General features: G+C 43.9%; 2 protein-coding genes across 3 annotated transcripts; both read left to right on the forward strand.

The window, feature by feature from the left end:
• Window positions 1-2,610: 2,610 nt before the first annotated feature.
• Window positions 2,611-7,130, forward strand: LOC124037299 (GTPase IMAP family member 4-like). Its single transcript, XM_046352004.1, has 7 exons — window positions 2,611-2,860; window positions 3,239-3,316; window positions 3,547-3,597; window positions 3,739-3,789; window positions 3,986-4,036; window positions 4,141-4,191; window positions 6,032-7,130. The coding sequence occupies exons 1-7, from the start codon at window positions 2,743-2,745 to the stop codon at window positions 6,775-6,777; spliced, it is 1,146 nt and encodes a 381-aa protein (XP_046207960.1). The 5' UTR covers window positions 2,611-2,742; the 3' UTR covers window positions 6,778-7,130.
• A 234-nt stretch (window positions 7,131-7,364) lies between these two features.
• Window positions 7,365-14,102, forward strand: LOC124037300 (josephin-1-like). Of its 2 annotated transcripts, none has more exons than XM_046352005.1 (5): window positions 7,365-7,500; window positions 7,963-8,776; window positions 8,983-9,111; window positions 12,932-13,126; window positions 13,526-14,102. In XM_046352005.1, exons 2-5 carry the CDS (start codon window positions 8,505-8,507, stop codon window positions 13,626-13,628), a joined length of 699 nt encoding a protein of 232 aa, XP_046207961.1. In that variant the 5' UTR covers window positions 7,365-7,500; window positions 7,963-8,504; the 3' UTR covers window positions 13,629-14,102. The 2 variants fall into 2 exon arrangements, with proteins under 2 accessions (XP_046207961.1, XP_046207962.1); XM_046352006.1 differs by having other exon boundaries at window positions 12,932-13,052.
• The last annotated feature ends 1,638 nt before the right edge of the window (window positions 14,103-15,740 follow it).

A 15,740-nucleotide genomic window follows, 5' to 3' on the forward strand; every position in this document is an offset into this window, starting at 1 on the left:
CCTGGATTAGGACCTGCGCCGCTTCCTGTGTGAGGCAGGGTCGTACTCTGCGGATGTTGTAGAGCATGAACCTACAGGAACGGGCCACCGCCTTGATGTTAGTTGAGAACGACAGGGTGTTGTCCAGGATCACGCCAAGGTTCTTAGCGCTCTGGGAGGAGGACACAATGGAGTTGTCAACCGTGATGGCGAGATCATGGAACGGGCAGTCCTTCCCCGGGAGGAAGAGCAGCTCCGTCTTGCCGAAGTTCAGCTTGAGGTGGTGATCCGTCATCCACACTGATATGTCTGCCAGACATGCAGAGATGCGATTCGCCACCTGGTCATCAGAAGGGGGAAAGGAGAAGATTAATTGTGTGTCGTCTGCATAGCAATGATAGGAGAGACCATGTGAGGTTATGACAGAGCCAAGTGACTTGGTGTATAGCGAGAATAGGAGAGGGCCTAGAACAGAGCCCTGGGGGACACCACTGGTGAGAGCGCGTGGTGAGGAGACAGATTCTCGCCACGCCACCTGGTAGGAGCGACCTGTCAGGTAGGACGCAATCCAAGCGTGGGCCGCGCCGGAGATGCCCAACTCTGAGAGGGTGGAGAGGAGGATCTGATGGTTCACAGTATCGAAGGCAGCTGATAGGTCTAGAAGGATGAGAGCAGAGGAGAGAGAGTTAGCTTTAGCGGTGCGGAGCGCCTCCGTGATACAGAGAAGAGCAGTCTCAGTTGAATGACTAGTCTTGAAACCTGACTGATTTGGATCAAGAAGTTCATTCTGAGAGAGATAGCGGGAGAGCTGACCAAGGACGGCACGTTCAAGAGTTTTGGAGAGAAAAGAAAGAAGGGATACTGGTCTGTAGTTGTTGACATCGGAGGGATCGAGTGTAGGTTTTTTTGGGGGGATGCGACTCCATGACAAATTCAATAATAGGTGTTTTGTTGATGGTGGTAAACACTGTCTCAGGCTCCACTACAGAATATTCCATAAGTGTTTCATAAGGTTGACACGCACACAACCTTTAAACCCCCTATGTACCTTTTGAGACCCCTCTTTCAAAGTCACTAGCTAGGTTTCCATCCAATTGGCAACAGATTTTCAGGTGAATATTCTTAATTCGGCATAAAAACAATATGTGCATTTTCCATCAAATTGACTTGTTGCAGATAAAAGCCTGTGCTGATGGGTTAAAGTCCCATGTACTGAATACATTATTTTTTTTAAGAACAATACTGAACAAAAAATAAAAATGCAACAATTTTACGGAGTTACAGTTCATATAATGAAGTCAATAAAATTTAATTTGTAAATAAATTCATTATGCACTAATCTATGGATTTCACATGGCTGGGCAGGGGCACAGCCATGGGTGGGCCTGGGCCAGCCAATCAGAATGAGTTTTTCCCCACAAAAGGACTTCATTACAGACCAGAAATTCTCCTCCGTTTCATCAGCTGTCTAGATGGGCTGTTCTAAAACAATGCTGGGTGTGGAGGTCCTGGCCTGGTGTGGTTACATGTGGTTGTGAGGCCGGTTGGACTTACTGCCAAATTCTCTAAAACTATGTTGGAGGCGGCTTATGGTAGAGAAATTAACATTTACATTCTATGGACACGGCTCTGGTGGACATTCCTGCAGTAAGCATGCCAGTTGCATGCTCCCTTAACTTGAGACATCTGTGGCATTGTGTTGTGTGATAAAACTGCACATTTTAGTGGTATTTTATTGTCCCCAGCACAAGGTGCCCCTGTGTAATGATCATGCTATTTAATCAACTTCTTGATATGGCACACCTGTCAGGTGTCATCATCTTAGCATAGCAGAAATGCTCACTACCAGGGATTCAAACACATTTGTGCATACCATTTTTGAGGAACTTTTTGAGTGTGGAACATTACTAAGATTGTTTTATTTCAGCTCATGAAACATGGGACCAACACTTTACATGTTGTAGTTATATTTTAGTTCAGTGAGTGTAAGAACCATAATTTCGAAGTAAACTTTGAGTCATGGGATGATATGTTGTGTAGTCCTCCCACTATGACTCGGGAAAGCATGCAGTTTATTAAGCTACAGATTAAATAAATTATGATAAACTACAGAAGGTGGTGAATGTGCATGTGGTGATGAGCTTGATGCATCTTCCCAATCAAGGGTCTTATTCTGGTGACATGTTCAATGCTTGGCTGCCCTTTGACAAATTGAAATATTCTTACTCATCCATTATATCAACATGTGTAGACTATAGCCTATACCCTCACTGTATCTGCAAATTGTTGGCTAGATTGCACATGCAAAGACCAGAGTACATTAAAATGTACGTGAAAAAGTAAATGTGTGCAATGTCATCACTGACTGATTTTTATCCACAAGTCAGTTTGGTGGGAAAAAGCGCATATATTTGTTAGAATATTTGCATTCAATTTGTCGACAACTGGAGGAAAACCTAGCTACTGAAGACTAGCTAAAATAATGGGCATTTTTCTGCATGACCCTAAGCATGATGGGATGTTAATTGCTTAAGTAACTCATGAACCACACCTGTGTGGAAACACCTGCTTTTAATAATTTATATATCCTCATTTACTCAAGTGTTTCCTTTATTTTGGCAGTTACCTTTATTTCCCGTCCTACTTGTATGATTAGAAAAAAGGAGTGTCTCAGTGCCACACACAATGCATTATATCGCTCATTCAGCTACAATAAAGAACACCTTTGTTCCGACGACTCCTCAAAGTACCAAGTAACGAGAGATGGCGCTTTGGTTTTGGCCAGTAGCATACGGACCGGGTTTACCTGTTAATATGGACCAGTGCGACTGCAAACCGGACAGCGATTGTACCTCAACTTACTGTGGAGATGATAGCACTGGTAAGAAGGATATTCACATCCAATAAATTTAACTGTTATCCTATCCGTCCGAGATGTTAAAGTAACACGTATCATACCGACATTTGCTCGGTCTGTGTAACATGCCGACCGGAGTTTTTTTATTTTATTTTTTTAATCCGTTTCAATCTCTGTAGAGACCGTTGAATCCGAAATGTAGGCTACATATTATAAATATATACAATAACGTATTTAGACTAAAATCAATGCAAAACACAAGTGTACCAAGCTGGTAAACCCACAGTTTAAAAAAGTAGAACAAAAAATACCCCGTTTCAAAATGTATTTGGGTTAAAGGTTAAACTCTTGACAAGTAAAGAACATTGATCAGTCTCATGCTTCTCTAATCTTTCCCTGCAGGTCTGTGGTTGGACTTCAACAGTGTTTTGACAGGAGCTCTCACTGTGGTGGGCTATCTCCTCTACAGATTCTCACAGGGTCAGTAGTCTTACACCACAACAGTACTATTTCAGCAAATGCCTTTTTGATATACATAATGTTGTCTTATCTATAAGATGATCCTCTCTCCCATCTGGGGACTGACTGTATGGTTTTAACATCAGCTGGTGTTGTGCATCTGATTGCTTTATAATCAATTTGTTATGCCACCGTAAATAGAATTTTGTTTGATACTGCCTGAGTTCATTTATCTCTTTGGTCTGCTGCAGCCCTCCCAGCTCTGATAAGATGGCCCATCCATCTCTTCTGCACACTCACTGGTATGTCATCATGCCTGGAGGTTGAACCTTGAACCCTATTGCATTATTCCGCCTGCATATCTTCATCTGAGCAACAGATTAAATTAAATGTCTTCTTGATTAAATCCTATTTTAAACTAAATATTATTCCCTCTGTTTTAGGTGTGTCCTCACTGTGGGGTTGGGTGAGCCACCTGATGGGAACTCTTCGTAGTACGTACTGTCACAATTCTTCCCTTTCCCTTATCAAAACCCACACTCAGGAAAATATTCATTAACATGTTTACTAAACTCATCGGAATTTAAATGTGCAGTAGATTCATTGATTGCCATCACAGGTTTTAGGTAATTATAGAATAATGTATGATGTGGTGGTGAATGATTTGTTAATTTTGTCTTTGTGTGTCAGGCTTACAGTACTTACTGAAGTGGCTGTCACGTATTTGGAGGTTTATAGTTGGTAAGAGATTGCTAATACCCACCCACCTTATAAATGATCATGTCTTTGATTCATAACTCTAAAAGTGTTGATAATGTATTGATATGGTTTTGTTCGTCTATCAGCTTCATTCACAAAACTCAGCGGGTTCACTGTTATCATTCAAAACAACTCTGGTAAGGTTCTCCCTCTCTTTTCTCCCTTCTCTAGTTAATTGCACGTTCTGTTCCTTTATACAGTAACAGTCAAAAGTCTGGACACCTACTCATTCAAATGTTTTTTCTTTTTACTATTTTCTACATTGGGGTAGTAGTGAAGACATCAAACTATGAAATAACACATGGAATCATGTAGTAAACAAAAGTGTTAAACAAATCCAAATATATTTTAGATTCTTCAAAGTAGCCACCCTTTGCCTTGACAGCGTTGCAAATACTTGGCTTTCTCTCAACCTGCTTCACCTGGAATGCTTTTCCAACAGCATTGAAGGAGTTCCCACATATGCTGAGCACTTGTTGGCTGCTCTTCCTTCACTCTGTGGTCCAACTCCTCCCAAACCATCTCAATTGGTTCAATGTCGGGTAATTGTGGAGGCAAAGTCATCTGATGCAGCACTCCATCACTCTCCTTGGTTAAATAGCCCTTACACAGCCTGGATATGTGTTGGGTCATTGTCCTGTTGAAAAACAAATGATAGTCCCACTAAGCGCAAACCAGATGGTATGACGTATAGCTGCAGAATGCTGTGGTCGCCATGCTGGTTAAGTGTGCCTTGAATTCTAAATAAATCACTGACAGTGTCACCAGCAAAGCACCATCATACCACCTCCATGCTTCACAGTGGGAACCACACATGCGGAGATCATCCGTTCACCTACTCTGCGTTTCAAAAGACATGGCAGTTGAGTCCAAATTTGAGATTTTTGGTTCCATCAGACCAAAATACAGATTTCCACCAGTCTAATGTCCATTGCTCGTGTTTCTTGGCCCAAGCAAGTCTCTTCTTATGGGTGTCCTTTAGTATTGGTTTCTTTGTAGCAAATAGACCATGAAGGCCTGATTCACAAAGTCTCCGCTGAACAGTTGATGTTGAGATGTTGTCTGGTATTTGAACTCTGAAGTATTAATTTGGCCTGCAATCTGAGGCTGGTAACTCTAATGAAATTATTTTCTGCAGCAGAGGTAACTCTGGGTCTTCCTTTCCTGTGGTGGTCCTCATGAGAGCCAGTTTCTTCATCCGCTCTTGATAGGTTTTTGCAAATGTTATAAGTTCTTGAAGTGTTCCGTATTGACTGACCTTCATGGCATAAAGTAACAATGGACTATCATTTCTCTTTGCTTAGTTGAACTACTGTTCTTGCCATAATATGGACTTGGTCTTTTACCAAAGAGGGCTGTCTTCTGAATACCACCCCTACCTTATCACAACACAACTGATTGGCACAAATGCATTAAGAAGGAAAGAAATTCCACAAATGTGAACATTTCACACCTGTTAATTGAAATGTATTTCAGGTGACTACCTCATGAAGCTGGTTAAGAGAATGCCAAGAGTGTGCAAAGCTGTCAAGGCAAAGGGTGGCTACTTTGAAGAATCTGAAATATATTTTTTGGTTACTACATTATTCCATATGTGTTATTTCATGGTTTTGATGTCTTCACTATTTATTTTATAATGTAGAAAATAGTAAAAATAAAGAACCCTTGACTGAGTAGGTGTCAACTTTTGACTGGTACTGTATGTGTAATTTAGTTTCCCATACTGTTCCCCTCAGGTTCACTATCAAATGTGAAGCAATGTGTGGAATCTGTAAGCAAACTGAAAGAGGAAATTAGACATTTCTATTATGTTCCTTGCTGCGTCTGTATTCCTGCACAAAAAACATCCTATCAACTGTCCTTTAGTCTTGTGGGTTGTTTTCCTTAATTATAGAACTAGCACTTGATGAAATCATGACGCAAAACCCTCTCCATTCATTGAATTAACTGTTCCACTCATGTCTATTTATTTTCCAGGGGCTTCTAGTGACAGTCCCCCAGGCACAGAGCCTTCTCCCATCCCTATTTCCATAGAGCCTGGGCTGAGGCTCATCCTTATGGGGCCTCCCGGTGGAGGTCGGACCTCCCTTGCAGATGCCCTGGTTGGCTGCAGCCTCCCTCAGGTTGGGGGGTCCCTGGCGGCTGTGATGGAGTGTACCAAGCGGAGGGTGGTGGTGGACAGGAGAGAGCTGATCATAATCGACACCCCAGACCTCCTGGGTCCATCTCTGGGTGACAGTAAGAGAGCCTTGGAGACCCTCCGCAGCCTGCAGCTGGCCAGCCCAGGCCCACATGCTTTCCTGCTGGTGCTCCAGACCCCTGGCTCTGGAGATGGGGTGGACCAGGATGCTGCTAGTGCCACCAGGGCCCTCCTGGAGCTGGTCGGAGAGAGTGCCACAGGCCACATCCTCATTGTCCTCACCCATGCAGACTGTTTGGGTCCGGGCTCCACGCTAGCCCAGCTTCTGGAGGATGATGCTGGAGGCCTCAGAACTGCTCTGTATCTGTGTGGTCAGAGGGCTGAGCTTGTGGACAACAACCCAGACAAGCCGTTGCAGGAGAGGAGGGAGCTGGCGAGGGGGCTGCTGGAGAGGCTGGCAGAGATGAGGGCACTGAGGGGACACTACACCCACGAGCTGCAGAAAAGGGAGGACCAAGTCAGGGAGGAACTGCTGATGGACATGGCCTCTGTGTTGGCACGGAAACTCGGACAGGAGTATTGAAAGTTGAAGAGTAATACTTCATTTTTGGTACAGGTGCATTTTGTTGACTTATTTTTGTCATTCTTGGATTCTGGGTTTGTTATTGTCTTTGGGGAATTGATCCTCATGATGTCACTGTCTCTGCATTTATTATTGTTAAGTATGTCAGACTTAGCATGGGCTTGTTGTGTAAATTTTGTAAAATCAATATCATGTTCTTACAGTACTGCTGTTATTGAACAGTATTTAATCCATGTCAATTTGCCTTCATGTATTCTACTTGTTTTCTTGCACACACTCTTGTCTGTCTACTACATTCCTCTTATGGTTTCATTTTTTTTTTTTTTTTAGTATTAAAGTTTCTTCCAAATGAGTGCAGTGACTCGGACTGTATTTCCTGCTAGTGTAACTGCAAGTCAAAAGAGCCCTTATAAACGTTCATTCAATTTGCGGATGTTTTTGCATAAAATAAATGTTTGGTCTCAACCCATTTAGATAACAAAACTAAATCTAGGGTTTAGTTTTTTTTAGTCTCGAGGGAGTGGAGTGACTACAGTTCGCAGATAGCCTGCGCCAGTCCTATGACAAGCAAACAAGCTATTGACGTTTTGCGCATGCTCATATACGGCGCGACAAGGAAAAGGTGCTAAAGACAAAGGACTAAGCAACCCCAGGAAAAGAGGCGAAACAATTAATTTAACCAGGATTATGACAACCATACTACAGTATCGCATGAAGCGAAAGGTAAGTGGCAACAGATAAATATACTAAATATGAAGGGTTTCGCATCCATGTTTATGCTATCAAACAAATGGCACGTACAGCCAGCCATAGAAGGAACATCTAGTCTTTGCAGCTGCCTTCGTGTTCCACTGGATTTTAGCTAGAGCGATGGATTTGAATATCGGGTAGATTTGACATATTTCGCTAATCTGTAAATATCACTTGTTTTACAGAATACTAAATAATACTAAGACACTCTTTCGCATGTTGTCTGGTTATATCAGTTTACTGTGATGCCTCGAGCATGCCGCTCTTATCGAGTCAGCTGTTAGTATAAATGTTTACTCTGTCTTGTGTTTCTTCCTGTTAACCACTGCTGAAAAGACGCGTTAGAAAAACAGTTATGCCTCAATTGTTATTTCTGCATGGCATTGATTTAGGTGACAACCTCTAAACATGGATTTCTGCCTCTTCCTCCCTCAGCTGTTTTCTTAAGAAGTCGTCTGTCTACATGTCACAGAGCCTCCTGTATCAGGTCCCTCATCTTTTCCACTGGAGCAAACTGTGGTGGAGCCGTGGTCCTCTGGGCTCTCTAGAAATGGAAAGAACTCCTAAGCTCTCATGACACTTGAGGTGTTCATAAAAAAGTTACGATGACACATATCAGAATGGAGGAAGTTGAAAAAAGAGGAACATACTCTTGCTTCTCTTGCTAATTTTTCCATAGATGATCCTTGTGGTTCATTCTAATTTTATACTGAAGCAACTGGAATATCAATGTCTACACACCCAACTTTTTGTTCACATTCAATTCGGGCCTCCTCACTCAACTTGAACACTGTTTGCCAGCAGTTTCTTTTCTTCCAATCGTCCCTTTTGAAACAGCAGGTGTAGTTGAAGTGACCTGGCCCCCCTCAGTGTCATCCAGTAGACCCACCTCCCCCTTCCCTTGTCACACGCTCGCCCCTACAGCAACTGAAAGGTTGCCATGACGATGCTAGTCTTGTCAGCGTAGCGACAGGGTGATGGGGAGTGCTCCATGTTCCGGGAAGGGGAGGGCAAGAGCGGGGCTGCAGGACCTGGGCTGTATGCCATGGAAGCTGAGCAAGCAGAAAGGGGTGGTGTGGGAGAGGTCAGACCTGGGAGAGCATGCTCTCTCCACCCCTCCGGCCACGCCTCCACCGCCCATCTACCACGAGAAGCAGCGGCGTGAGCTGTGTGCTCTGCACGCTCTCAATAACGTCTTCCAGGATGGGGCAGCTTTCAGCAGGGATACTCTCCAGGACATCTACCAGAGGTGGGTGGTTAAAGTTGTGTCCTCTAGGGGAGATATTTATCTCCTCCATTCTCTATTTCTCATATTCCTTTCCTCTTTCACCCCCTCTCTCTTTTTCTCCCCCCTTCTGCATCTCTTTCTACCTTCTGCATCTCTCTCTCTACCTTTCTCAACCTTTTTCTCTCTTGTTTCTTCTGTCCTCATCGCTCTCTTGTCCCTCTCCACAGACTCTCTCCCGGCACTCTGGTAACCCCCCACAAGAAGAGCATGCTTGGAAATGGGAACTATGACGTGAATGTCATTATGGCTGCTCTGCAGATCCGAGGATACGAGGCTGTCTGGTGGGATAAAAGAAGGTATACCTCTGGTCTCATCAAAGCTATATGGACTTCTTCCCTATCTAGTCATTTAACATTTTTATCTAAAACGATGTACGTGGCCCATGCAGAGGTTTTCAAATCCACAACAAGCACCATCTGAGCCATTGGAACCATAATGCTATGCTCATTTGTGTTCTCCATCTTGTTTACTCCTCTCCCTTTTTGGTGCGTGTGTTGTCTGCAACTGTTAGTCGACTCAGCAGTGCTCAATTTAGTTCACTTCAATCACTGGCCGTACGCCAGCTATAGAGTGGAAAGAGGAAGACTTCCTTACATATCCTCTTCATTCTGAATCCCTGTCAGGCACATGGCAGCTACTCATGATTACCCAAACAGCTACCGAAACCGATTGCGACATAAGTACAGTGCATTCATAGGGGAGAGTGGCGTAAGTTAAGTCCTTTTTTACATTTAGCATCACTACGTCAAGGCACATGTTCTTTCTAACAAAGATATCTACATATATTTCAGGATGTTGTGTATCCCTGGAAATAATCAGAATTCATGTAAACATTACAGTTTTGAAAACATAGCTAGGGGTAAGTGGGTGATGGAGCTGGTAGGTCAAAGTTGATTTCATGGAATGGGTGTGTGGTATATTTTACAGGAGGTTGGTGGCACCTTAATTGGGGAGAACGGGCTCATGGTAATGACTGGAGCGGAATCAGTGGAATGGTATCAAACATGGTTTCCAGGTGTGTGATGCCATTCAATTTGCTCCGTTCCGGCCATTATTATGAGCCGTTCTCCCCTCCGCAGCCCCCTTTGATATATTCAATATATTATAATGTACAAAATATTAGGAACACCTGATCTTTCCATGACAGACTGTCCAGGTGAAAACTTGATCCCTTACTGATGTCAGTTGTTAAATACACTTTCAATCATTGTAGATGAAGGGGAGGATTTGTAGATTTTTAAGCCTGGAGACAATTGAGACCTGGATTGTGTATGAGCGCCATTCAGAGGGTCAATGAGCAAGACAAAAGTTTAAAATGCTCTTGAACAGGGTATGGTAGAAGGTGCCAGGTAAACTGGTTTGAGTGTGTCAAGAACTGCAACGCTGTTGGGTTTTCACGCTCAACAGTTTCCCGGGTGTATCAAGAATGGTCCACCACCCAAAGGACATCCAGCCAACTTGACAATGCTGTGGGAAGCATTGGAGCCAAAATGGGCCAGCATGCCTGTGGAGTGCTTTCGACACCTTGTAGAGTCCATGCCCTGACAAATTGAGGCTGTTCTGAGGGCTCAAGGGAGGGGTGCAACTCAATATTAGGAAGGTGTTCCCAATGTTTTGTACACTGTGTATATCTTGAATGTATTCCTACATTCAGATATAGATCTCTCCGTTCAATATGACTTACCCTTCCATTTCTTGACCAGTTGTCTGGGACAGGGATGTTGTTCCATTTCTTGACCAGTTGTCTGGGACAGGGATGTTGTTCCATTTCTTGACCAGTTGTCTGGGACAGGGATGTTGTTCCATTTCTTGACCAGTTGTCTGGGACAGGGATGTTGTTCCATTTCTTGACCAGTTGTCTGGGACAGGGATGTTGTTCCATTTCTTGACCAGTTGTCTGAGACAGGGATGTTGTTCCATTTCTTGACCAGTTGTCTGAGACAGGGATGTTGTTCCATTTCTTGACCAGTTGTCTGGAACAGGGATGTTGTTCCATTTCTTGACCAGTTGTCTGAGACAGGGATGTTGTTCCATTTCTTGACCAGTTGTCTGGAACAGGGATGTTGTTCCATTTCTTGACCAGTTGTCTGAGACAGGGATGTTGTTCCATTTCTTGACCAGTTGTCTGAGACAGGGATGTTGTTCCATTTCTTGACCAGTTGTCTGGGACAGGGATGTTGTTCCATTTCTTGACCAGTTGTCTGAGACAGGGATGTTGTTCTATTTCTTGACCAGTTGTCTGAGACAGGGATGTTGTTCCATTTCTTGACCAGTTGTCTGAGACAGGGATGTTGTTCCAGTTCTTGACCAGTTGTCTGAGACAGAGATGTTGTTCCATTTCTTGACAAGTTGTCTGGGACAGGGATGTTGTTCCATTTCTTGACAAGTTGTCTGGGACAGGAATATTGTTCCATTTCTTGACCAGTTGTCTGGGACGGGGATGTTGTTCCATTTCTTGACCAGTTGTCTGGGACAGGGATGTTGTTCCATTTCTTGACCAGTTGTCTGAGACAGGGATGTTGTTCCATTTCTTGACCAGTTGTCTGAGACAGGGATGTTGTTCCATTTCTTGACCAGTTGTCTGAGACAGGGATGTTGTTCCAGTTCTTGACCAGTTGTCTGAGACAGAGATGTTGTTCCATTTCTTGACAAGTTGTCTGGGACAGGGATGTTGTTCCATTTCTTGACAAGTTGTCTGGGACAGGAATATTGTTCCATTTCTTGACCAGTTGTCTGGGACGGGGATGTTGTTCCATTTCTTGACCAGTTGTCTGAGACAGGGATGTTGTTCCATTTCTTGACCAGTTGTCTGAGACAGGGATGTTGTTCCATTTCTTGACCAGTTGTCTGGGACAGGGATGTTGTTCCATTTCTTGACCAGTTGTCTGAGACAGGGATGTTGTTCTATTTCTTGACCAGTTGTCTGAGACAGGGATGTTGTTCCATTTCTTGACCAGTTGTCTGAGACAGGGATGTTGTTCCAGTTCTTGACCAGTTGTCTGAGACAGAGATGTTGTTCCATTTCTTGACAAGTTGTCTGGGACAGGGATGTTGTTCCATTTCTTGACAAGTTGTCTGGGACAGGAATATTGTTCCATTTCTTGACCAGTTGTCTGGGACGGGGATGTTGTTCCATTTCTTGACCAGTTGTCTGGGACAGGGATGTTTTTTAAATGTGCCAATGTGTAGGAAGGTTCTCTGCATTAGAGGCTACTAAGCCCATGAAACTTGTTTCATCCCTTGCTGCTGCTCCAATGGACTTCTTCCCTTCTCTCACTTCCTTGGCTACTTCTTTCAAGAACCTTAAGAGGGGCTAGACCCCTGCTTGTTTTCCGTTTGTAAACACAGGCATGATGATCTTGAGTTCATAAGCATGACACATTGCAAATATACTATACTACTATGCATAGAACTGACTAAATGTAATCATCATTTGTATGGGGTATGGTGGCCAATTACTCAATTTATCCCAAGGCAAACATTTTGGCTATATTAGCCCACACAGCTACAAGGTTGCATGTTCATGCAATGTTAAGGACCTCATAATGTTGCTTATAGAGACCCCAACTGATGTATAGAACAATCATAAAGTATCTACTTTGGTTTAAATACAAGTATCAAACTCATTAGAATTTGTGAAAATATTTTCTTCGGACATAACTTGCTTATCACTTTTCCCATGTGTTTTATTCCTTCACAGATGCCATGAAATTATGACCCCTTCATAAATATTTGGTCACATGATCAAGTTTGTGTATAGATATCTAGAAACAAGGGGTGGCTTAACTTACCCCACAGACATCATCATGGATTTACAACTTTACAGTAGCTACTGAAAATCCACTCATGGAAGTCTGTGATTGTGTAACCTTTATTTAACTAGGCAAGTCGGTTAAGAACAAATTCTTATTTACAATGACGGCCTACCCCGGGCATACCCGGACGACGCTGGGCCAATTGTGCGCCACCCTATGGGACTCCCAATCATGGCCGAATGTGATTCAGCCTGGATTTGAACCAGGGACTGTAGTGATGACTCTTGTACTGAGATGCAGTGCCTTAGACCGCTGCGCCACTCGGGAGCTCGTGATTGACTTGTGTATTGTGTTCCTGCAGGGATGTGGGCAGTATTGCGCTATCCAACGTAATGGGCTTCATCTTGAACGTCCCGTCCAATCTGCGCTGGGGTCCGCTGCGCCTGCCACTCAAACGCCAACACTGGATAGGGGTGCGGGAGGTGGGTGGAGTCTATTACAACCTCGACTCCAAACTACGTAGCCCACATACCATCGGAAACCCTGATGAGCTCAGGTAGTGTGTGTGTGTGTGTGTGTGTGTGTGTGTGTGTGTGTGTGTGTGTGTGTGTGTGTGTGTGTGTGTGTGTGTGTGTGTGTGTGTGTGTGTGTGTGTGTGTGTGTGTGTGTGTGTGTGTGTGTGTGTGTGTGATCCTGTCCAGTCAGTAGATTGAGTCCATCATTATTTACGTTGTTCATTTTACATACATTGTGGAGCAGCCAAGAGAGAATGTAATTTGTATTGTCTCCACTAGGTGTTGCCACATAGTAATACAAAGTCAGTCTCATTCCCAAATAATAATCACTTCCACGGCCGCCATTCACAATGATGATTGATCCTTTGTCTAACTTCTAATAAATAACAAGCTGACATCTTTATTTTCCTTCTGTTCTTTTGATTCCCTCCACACAACAGGAAGTTCCTGCGTTACCAGCTGAAAGGGAAAAATGGTGAGCTCCTATTGGTGGTGTCTGAGGAGGTGGAGGTCCACCAAACATGGAGGTCAGATGGCTGTTGATTGAATGTGCCCGGCAACCTTTTCTCTACCGGATTAGACTTTTCCCAGTTGTTGCTCAGGATAACATGGTCCAATCAGGAGACAGATTGAAGAGCAGGTGGGGTTGTGTTCAGCCAATCGCACAGATGCACACCGACCAGACATACTTTTTTTTCTCACACACCCATTGCTGGACTCTGGCTGATGAGACCTGAAGCGATGAAGGAAACAGATGAATACAGGGAGGTAATGAAGAAATCACACTACACAACGTTATGTTTGGTGTTTGGGATTCTGTGTTTTTATATATATTGATAACTATTTTTTTTTTTTTTGTATGTTTCCAGTTTCCAAGTGTGAGAGGCATGTGACTGTGTGTAATACTACCCATCTGTCACTCTTGCTCTTGCTAGCTCTCTCTCTTTCTGTGTCCTTGCTCTCTCTCTCTGTCCCCCCTCTCTCTCTCTGTCCCTCTCTCTCTCTCTCTCTGTCCCCTCTCTCTCTCTGTCCTCTCTGCCCCCCCCTCTCTCTCTGTCTCTCTCTCTCTGTCCCCCTCCCTCTCTCTCTCTGTCCCCCTCCTCTCTCTGTCCTCTCTGCCCCCTCTCTCTCTCTCTCTCTCTCTCTCTCTCTCTCTCTCTGTCCCTCTCTGTCTCTCTCTGTCCTGTCTCTCTCTCTCTCTCTGTCTCTCTCTCTCTCTGTCCTTCTCTCTCTCTGTCCTTCTCTCTCTCTCTCTCTCTCTCTCTCTCTCTCTCTCTCTCTCTCTCTCTCTGTCCCTCTCTCTCTCTGTCCCTCTCTCTCTCTGTCCCTCTCTCTCTCTGTCCCCCTCTCTCTCTCTGTCCCCCTCTCTCTGTCCCTCTCTCTCTCTCTGTCCCCCTCTCTCTCTCTGTCCCCCTCTCTCTCTCTGTCCCCCTCTCTCTCTCTCTCTGTCCCTCTCTCTCTCTCTCTCTGTCCCTGTCTCTCTCTCTGTCCCTGTCTCTCTCTCTCTCTGTCTCTCTCTCTCTCTGTCCCTGTCTCTCTCTCTTTGTCCCTCTCTCTCTCTCTTTGTCCCTCTCTCTCTCTCTGTCCCTCTCTCTCTCTCTCTGTCCCTCTCTCTCTCTCTGTCCCCCTCTCTCTCTGTCCCCCTCTCTCTCTGTCCCCCTCTCTCTCTGTCCCCCTCTCTCTCTGTCTCTGCCCCCCTCTCTCTGTCCCTCTCTGTCGTTCTCTGCTCTACTGTGACAGTGTACATCTCTTCTTTACCTGTCTGTCTTCCTCTGATCATGTCACTGCTCACAATTTTATTTTTTCACCCGGACAACATTAAATCCTGCCAAAAAAATGTATACAGTTTGTACAAACACAGAGCTAATGATGACAGCAACCAATGGAATGCCAAGCACTCCATGGTGTGTCTATTGTGTACATAGACTGTAATATAGTTGGTGAGAAGAAGGTTTTCTCAATAGCACAGGAGGACCTGTGTATGTAGCTGTTTTATCCTCTGTTGCTTCTGAGACATCCCTATCTGTTAGTAGGAAACTCTGCTAGTTCATGTCTTCAAATTAGAAATCCTCTTGGCTGAAGCCATGTTAGGCACAGGTATTGACACATGGCTATATAAATAAAGATTCAATTAAAATGTATTAATGAATTAATTGACAACTGGCTGTATATTGTATCATGGTAGAGCCAGGATTTGTTCTTGACCATGCATTTTTTGGCTAATCAGGGCCCAGAGTTTTTTCCTGGTTAGATCATGTGGTCAAGAAAAACTCATGTCCTCATGACCTGCAAAATCCACCAGCCAAATATACAGAGTTGTGGAATTGGTACAAATGCTAATTAAGGTTTCCAGTTATTCGCTGGAAATGCACTGATGTTAGATTTGGATCTATCTGAAGATACCTTGGCTGTAATGTCCACAATGGTAAAGTCCACAATGGTAATGTCCACAAAAAGTAAAGTGGAGTCAGAGGGAAAATGTTGACAGTTGAGGGAGTAATGGAAAGAGAAAGTTTGTCCGATAGATGTGTAGAAGAAAAAGGGAAGGTTTGAGAGTCCAAGACCTGTTAGTTTAGAAATGGAGAATTTTTGACAGCTGTTTGAGAGATTTGGTTTATAGATCTTTATCATCATCATCACAACAACATATTGTGA

The sequence above is a fragment of the Oncorhynchus gorbuscha genome, linkage group LG06 (assembly GCF_021184085.1).
Source record: "Oncorhynchus gorbuscha isolate QuinsamMale2020 ecotype Even-year linkage group LG06, OgorEven_v1.0, whole genome shotgun sequence".
In the NCBI taxonomy this organism is placed as follows: Eukaryota; Metazoa; Chordata; class Actinopteri; order Salmoniformes; family Salmonidae; genus Oncorhynchus; species Oncorhynchus gorbuscha.

What these genes read in the sequence shown, in the direction of transcription:
- LOC124037300 (XM_046352005.1), top strand. Translation starts at nt 8,505, where the DNA reads ATGGGGAGTGCTCCATGTTCCGGGAAGGGGAGGGCAAGAGCGGGGCTG. An exon ending in CTCCAGGACATCTACCAGAG is followed by an intron (nt 8,777 to 8,982) that starts GTGGGTGGTTAA and finishes CCCTCTCCACAG; the next exon opens with ACTCTCTCCCGGCACTCTGG. An exon ending in GTCTGGTGGGATAAAAGAAG is followed by an intron (nt 9,112 to 12,931) that starts GTATACCTCTGG and finishes GTGTTCCTGCAG; the next exon opens with GGATGTGGGCAGTATTGCGC.
- LOC124037299 (XM_046352004.1), top strand. Translation starts at nt 2,743, where the DNA reads ATGGCGCTTTGGTTTTGGCCAGTAGCATACGGACCGGGTTTACCTGTT. An exon ending in TCTCTTCTGCACACTCACTG is followed by an intron (nt 3,598 to 3,738) that starts GTATGTCATCAT and finishes CCTCTGTTTTAG; the next exon opens with GTGTGTCCTCACTGTGGGGT. An exon ending in TATCATTCAAAACAACTCTG is followed by an intron (nt 4,192 to 6,031) that starts GTAAGGTTCTCC and finishes TTTATTTTCCAG; the next exon opens with GGGCTTCTAGTGACAGTCCC.